Source organism: Rhamphochromis longiceps, linkage group LG17 (genome assembly GCF_057381845.1).
Source record: "Rhamphochromis longiceps isolate RC_006_pf linkage group LG17, R_longiceps_female_GT1.1, whole genome shotgun sequence".
Lineage (NCBI taxonomy): Eukaryota > Metazoa > Chordata > Actinopteri > Cichliformes > Cichlidae > Rhamphochromis > Rhamphochromis longiceps.
Genome location: NC_140573.1, coordinates 579,509 through 586,068, shown reverse-complemented (window position 1 = coordinate 586,068; position 6,560 = coordinate 579,509). Strand labels below are relative to the sequence as shown.

General features: G+C 40.5%; 1 protein-coding gene across 2 annotated transcripts; it reads left to right on the top strand.

Annotated features, from left to right (window-relative positions):
• The first annotated feature begins 3,355 nt into the window (after positions 1-3,355).
• Positions 3,356-5,635, top strand: LOC146648983 (UDP-sugar transporter protein SLC35A5-like). 2 transcript variants are annotated; one of them, XR_014908072.1, is made up of 3 exons: positions 3,356-3,713; positions 3,858-4,503; positions 4,750-5,635. XR_014908072.1 is itself a non-coding variant. In XM_085385832.1 (3 exons), the coding sequence occupies exons 2-3, from the start codon at positions 3,905-3,907 to the stop codon at positions 4,816-4,818; spliced, it is 291 nt and encodes a 96-aa protein (XP_085241958.1). In that variant the 5' UTR covers positions 3,362-3,713; positions 3,858-3,904; the 3' UTR covers positions 4,819-5,630. The 2 variants fall into 2 exon arrangements, 1 of the variants encoding a protein (XP_085241958.1); XM_085385832.1 differs by having other exon boundaries at positions 3,362-3,713; positions 3,858-4,126; positions 4,750-5,630.
• The last annotated feature ends 925 nt before the right edge of the window (positions 5,636-6,560 follow it).

The following is a 6,560-nucleotide window of genomic DNA, read 5'->3' as shown; positions in this document are numbered from 1 at the left end:
GACTCACCATTTACATGCACAAATTAATTAATTATCGGAAATAATTAATTACATAAATATTTACAACAAATGTAATTAATTAATTAATTATTGACACATTTAATTATTTATTTATTTATTTCACATTTTAATTAATTATTGCCACATTTAAATAATTATTTAATTGTGTATTTAATTAATTCATTTTGGCACAGTTGACTCCTTCAGGTCTCACCATGAAATAATTTTATCTGTCAACCTCACCCATCAAACTCAGGAGGCGGGGTTAACACTGATCGAGTCAAAACCATTGCTTTGGCCTGGTGGCCATTGTTTTTAGCACACAACTGTTAGGATGCCTGGGTCGTCGACCCAGGGTTTTTGAGTTTATAATATTATGTATACTTTCTAGTTTTTGGTTTCTTTGAGTTCTGTCTTATGGCTTATGTCTCTGTCTTCTTTAGTTGCTCTGTCTCCCCTATCACCTGCATCGCCTTGTCTAGTTCGCGTCTATGTGTATCTTAAGTTCCTATATCCCCGTGTTCAGTCAGTGTTTGTGTCTGCCCTGTTCCCACGTCTCTGTTCCCTTTGTAGTGCCTGCTTATGAGCCTGTGTCTTTGTTCAGTCTGTGTTATGCGTTTCCTGTTTTACTTTGAAGGTCTGTGTCTTATCTCAGTGTGTTCAGTTTACGCTTCTTTGGTCTCGTCAGTTCTGATTTGCCCCAGCTGTGTTTCCCTCCTGTTACTCATTTCCTGATTGCTCCCTCTGTGTATTTAAGCCCTGTGTTTCTCTGTGTCCGTGTCGCAATCTACCGTTTATTTTGCTGTGTGTTTTGCCTGTCCACCGGTGTTAGTTTATTTTTGACATTTTCCAGTTATGCCATGTTTGCGTTCAGCATTAAAGCTGTTTTTGTTTAAGTTCTGTCTCCGGAGTCTGTGTCACGGTCTGGCTGGGGCAGACCGTATGTGTTGCAGAGGAGGACTCAAACACAGACCAAAACGTGGTGTGGATTAACAAAACAAGCCGTTTATTGAGACTAGAAATGAGGGTACAAAATAACAGGGCATCGGTAAAAACTAAACAATAACCTAAACTGGGTGAACTAATAACAAAACATGAAAAACCTTAACCATAGTGAACTGACATGGGTACCTGGAGCTGAGACATGGATGAGCAGACGACCTGACCCTGGCATGCAGAAAACAAAGGGCTTAAATACATACATGAGGTGATCAGGGGAAGTGGAGACACATGGGGGAAACAGCTGACAGACATGAACCTAATGACAGGACCAGGAGAGGAAAGCTAAATACAATAAACAAAGAACACATGACATTGTCAGAATAAAACAGGAAATACTAAAACTAAAACATGACAACACAACTTAACAGACCTAATATGTGATGAATAAATACAAAACCCCAAAACATAGAAAACCCAGGAACAATAACTGCCTAAACTAAAGGCAGATAGGAAATAACACAAACTAAATCACATAACAAAATGAGACAAATACAAACATGAACTCAGAGCGCTGGGTCAGAGACCCAGCCTGTGACAGTCTGCACCTTGGGTCCTATTCCTGTCTGCACACAGCCACACCTAACAACAACAACCAGCATGTGGAAACTCACAGAACTGAACTTTGAAAAACCCTGTTTGTGTGCCACCAAATACCGTTTTAATATTTTTTTTAGCGAGAATGTAGTGATTTAATCTTCATATGTCTGGTCGGTTTGTCAAGATACAGCCTCTTTGCAAAAGTGCTTCGATGATTTTGGAGATGTCTGCCCAGGATAGACCCGTTTGCCTCGCAAGCAATCAAGTTGTTATTACCACTGACAAAGCGCAGGCCCCGGTACACAGCTGTAATAACCCCCGCTGACACTGACTTCTTTTACTGAGGTTATATTTATCGGGGTTTTATTTCCTGATGTTCAGTCGCCAATTCTGAATTATAACTAACATTAAAAACATGTTTAAGGAGGAGAGAGAGCAAATAAATTTGATTAACAGCTGATCTTTGGGTTTTTGTTCAGTAATCAGCGTGACCTGCGTATAAACGTATAAATGAGATAATGTTGGTGTTTCCGTCATGTAGTAACTGCTGGCTTTAACTGTACAAAGGTTGTTCGACACTATGAAACACATACAGACTTCATGATGTTCGGCTAATATTTTTATTGTGAATAGTAATCATGAGGGTAAACGGACCTGTACACCACGGAGCGAGGTCAGCATATCCACGATATCTTCAGCTCTGAGTTAACAGTTTCCCAGCTGACTAGTCTAACTGACATCTACGAATATGTCACGGGTCATATCAATATGATTTTACAGAAGATCATCCTTATTACTGCCAACTATTCCAGAGACGTGAAAATCTACAGCATAAAGAACAAAAAAATATAGCAGTCTAACGCAACACTGTAACAGAGATGAACCGTCAGTTTGTCGCAGATCAAAGTGGAATGAAAGTGATTGGTTGAACAGGTGTTCGTGATCTGTGTTTTCTGCATTTTCATCAGCGTAAGAGACTCAGCAGCAGATTAGAATAACAGTTACACATTTAATAAATCACCAAATGAATACACGCAAGAAACGAGCAAACCTGTTCCGACAATTTGAGTTTGTGTTCCCTCAGCTGCAGACTCGCTGCTGTTTAAATGTTTGAGAGGAAGATTAGATATAAAGCAAACGTCAAACATAGACTCAGTCTGCGTTCACATTTGATATGAGGCCAGGACGGATAATGGCTGTGTCCTGTTTGAAGATCATATATGTAAAATTGTTGTCTGACCTTCGTCGAGCCAGCCGCTCAGAGTCCGTGGTTACCATGGTTACTGTATAAGCACCTATAATGTAAACAGCTGACACAGGGGAAACCTACCGGGAGCATGGGTGTTTATGGTTTTCATTGCAAAAGAACTGTCTGTCTATGTTTCAGTGCCCTGGTCTGCCACAGTTTCCACCAGCCCCACTCCAGTCTCAGCAGTTTAGTGACCTGACTGTTCCATTTTTAACTTTTGGTGTTTCTGCCTATCACAAGATTGATAACTTCAGTCAGCACTGTAGTGCATCATTCTCACATCAGAGGGACATTTGAATACTGTTTTATACAGCATATGACTGGAAGATGAATATCAAGCAGGCATAAGTGTGATGTTGATTGAACTGAGATCTCCTACTGTCATTTCTGTTGCTGGAGATGTCCACTCTAATTTAATTTAATTTAATTAGTTTGCTGCTTTGAATTATATGCAAACATGTCCATGTGGATTATATAAGTTTCTTGAGGAAGAGAAAATATGTTCATCAAAAGAAGACAGTTGAGGTACTCGGGGCATCTAACCAGGATTCCTCCTGGACTCCTTGGTAGGTGAGATGTTTTTGGCCATGTCCTACTGGGAGGAGGTCTCAGCGGGCTTGGGGAATACTGTGTCCTCCAGGATGAGCTGGAAGGCATGGCTGGGTTGAAGGAAGTCTGTCAAATTGATAAGCAGAGGAAGTGGTGCAGCACCTGGTTCTGTTTGTAGAAGCTCAGATGTAGGGGCAGCCAATCAGATGAAAGCTGGCGTAAATAGAGGAGGGGTTGGGGTGGGGGCTCCAAAAGACTGTAGCATGCAAAACCACTACTTTGTACAATTTCTGTCGTCTACAGACAAAATCATCTTAACTTGTGATCTTGTAAGCTGCTGGTACTTGAGTTGTTTTATGCCTTTGAACAGAGCCTGGTGGGTATTTGGTCCTGCTTCTGGCATCAGTGCTAAGTTACACTAATCCAGCTGCTGGGTGTAATTTGTTATTAACCGGACTAGTTCATTTATCTATCTCTAGTATGCATTTGAAGAACTCATAATCTTCTGTGTTCTCCCTAGCTGCCCTGGGCTTATCCGTGGCCTTCATCTTAAAATTCAGAGACAACATGTTCCATGTGCTGACTGGCCAGTTCACTACTGTTCTGGTCACAGGCCTCTCCCTCTTCCTCTTTGACTTCCACCCTTCGCTGGACTTCTTCCTCCAGGCACCCACGGTCCTGCTGGCCATCTTTATCTACAATGCCAGCTGGCCCAAGGACCTGGAATATAGCCTGCAGCGGGAGAAACTACGGGTCATCAACGGGGAGGTGTTTGAGAGGTCAAGAGGGGTAGGAGACAAACCACAAATCCTCAGTAGTCACGCACACAAGCCCACACACTCCTTTTCCTCACACAACTTCGCTCACCTAACCCCGATGTATATCCACTTCCTCTACTCCCGCCCACATACCAAGTGCTCTGCAGGAAACTTGGCTCTTGTTTCTCTGTAATGTCATTTCTTGAGTGCAAGAGGAAACCTGATTCCCAGCTATGAAAATAGCATCCAGGCTCATGCTGGAGCCTTACGTCATAGAATTCCTTTAGTAGTCAAGTGTTTTTTGATGGAAGAAGCTATTTAACAATACAGTAGTCTGTGGGGATACTATCCTGGAATTCTTTTCATCCCCAGCGTCCTGTTCTGTATTGAAGAAACCCTGTAAATCAGGTGAAATGCCAGGTTTCAGGTGTTTGTTTCTTTGCTAGAGCACTAACAAAAATACCCTCTCCATTGGCAGCCGTGGCTTTAAAATGCACGGTACTTCCCCGGTGTTTTTCGGGGAGTAAATACTGCCCTCCACTTTCTGAAAACAGAAAAAAGATGTGCACAGTGCCTCAATGTCTGCAGATTTGTCCACTGGATTTGATCACTTGTTCATTCATTCTGATGCCTTGTCTCTTTTTTGTGTTGCAGGACAGTGAGGAGCTCGAGCTCCTGACAAAGGTAAATGCAGACAGTGTTTCTGATGAAGAGTCCTTGTAGTAATGACAGAGCTCACTCCCAAGTATCCAGAGGATACTCTGCATCTTTCCTGCTGCTGATATCGAACTGGACAATTGACTGGATGGAACATGGTCACAGATTGTCTGTGAAAGCATTTATTTGAACAGTGATAAGCAGGTAAACGGTGAAAGATACTGTTGATAGATTATATGATAGACTCCTAGTATTAAAAACAAAGTGTTTAATAACAGAATTAGCGAAATGTGTATATTTTGGAAACGTGCCTGTCTGTGGATGACTGCTGTCATTCATATGGGGGAAAGTACCAGCAACGCTGTTTGTTGGAAAATAAGTGATACTTTTGGATTCATTATGGATTCCTTTTATGGACAGTGTATTTCTTTACATGATTCCTGTTGTACATGCTGCTATTTGACTGCTTGCTGGTGCTGGACGTCTAAGGACCAGAAACTGCAGTTTCAGGATTGTTTTGATAATAGATTTGTTTGAAATTGTGGTGATTTTGAATCTTTATCCACACTATGATGAATTCAGTTTGTATTGTACTGTGGAAGAGGCAGTTTATTTTTTTATTTGTTTATTTTCTGAGCCAGAATAAGTGGTATTGACATAATTGCCACTAATGCCTGACTTTCTGTCAGCACCACAAACTCCCTGCCTCTCTTACTTGGGGCTTGAATATTTTCTTGTTAAACTGTAAAATAACATTGTCTAAAGATTGTTGTTTGTGCCATTAAAATCCTCACGTGTGAATGCATTTTCTTGTAAAATAAATGGCAAGTTGTTTTACTTCTGTGCAAGTAATGCAATTTAATACAATCGCTGATGTCTTGTCATAAATTTGTGCATTTATTTAAATACTGAGGTTTTCTGGAGGAAGACCTAAAGGGTACTAGCTGCTCTAACTCCATGTTTTTCTTCTATTACTTTGCACATGCTTGATAGCTGTTTTAGCTCCCTATCAGTTCCTTTAAGCCAACTCTTAGATATTTTACCCACCTGCTGAATAACAGTGTTCCACACCCACTAACATTATACAGATCCAAGAGAAAGGAGACTGTAACGCAGTCTGAGGTCTAAGCTTTAAATGAACAAGACTCACTTGTACATACACTTTGGCCATGTTTAATACAAACTCTGTCTCTTGCTCTATGGCAGCTGAGAGATGCTCCAGCCTCCCCATGCCCTTAATTGGATAAGTGGAAGAAAATGGGTAGGTGGATTCCAGCCCTTCTTACTCGCAAAGTGTTTTTACAACTGTGATTGCATTGAGGGGACAGTAAGTTGAGAAGGTCTGAAACTACTGTAGATATTACAAGTACGGCAGGTTGTTTCAATCATTACATGACCACTAAAATATACTTGGAAATATTTTTCCAGTTTTGCCACTAGGGGGAGGTGTTGCTCAAAAGATTGTTGCAGCGCATTGGCACTGAAAGTGAGACAAATAATTTAAAGGACCTGGTAGTAAACAAATGTTTATTTTCATATAGCCATATAGAAACAAAGAATAAATAGAAACAATGTATAGCAACAGAAACTTTACAAAAGAGAAATAATGTGATGCTTTTAATAATATTATTGGTAACTGCACTTCAAATGCAACAGATGTCCAATAAATATGTTCTATTATCTACAAAATCAACGTGTGTGCTGAAACTATGCAAGTCTGACCTAAAAAAGCCAGTTAGAGATGACAGACGATGCAATAATGTTTTAAGTTGAAACAAACAAAAAAAACCAAACAAAAAAAAACAGCA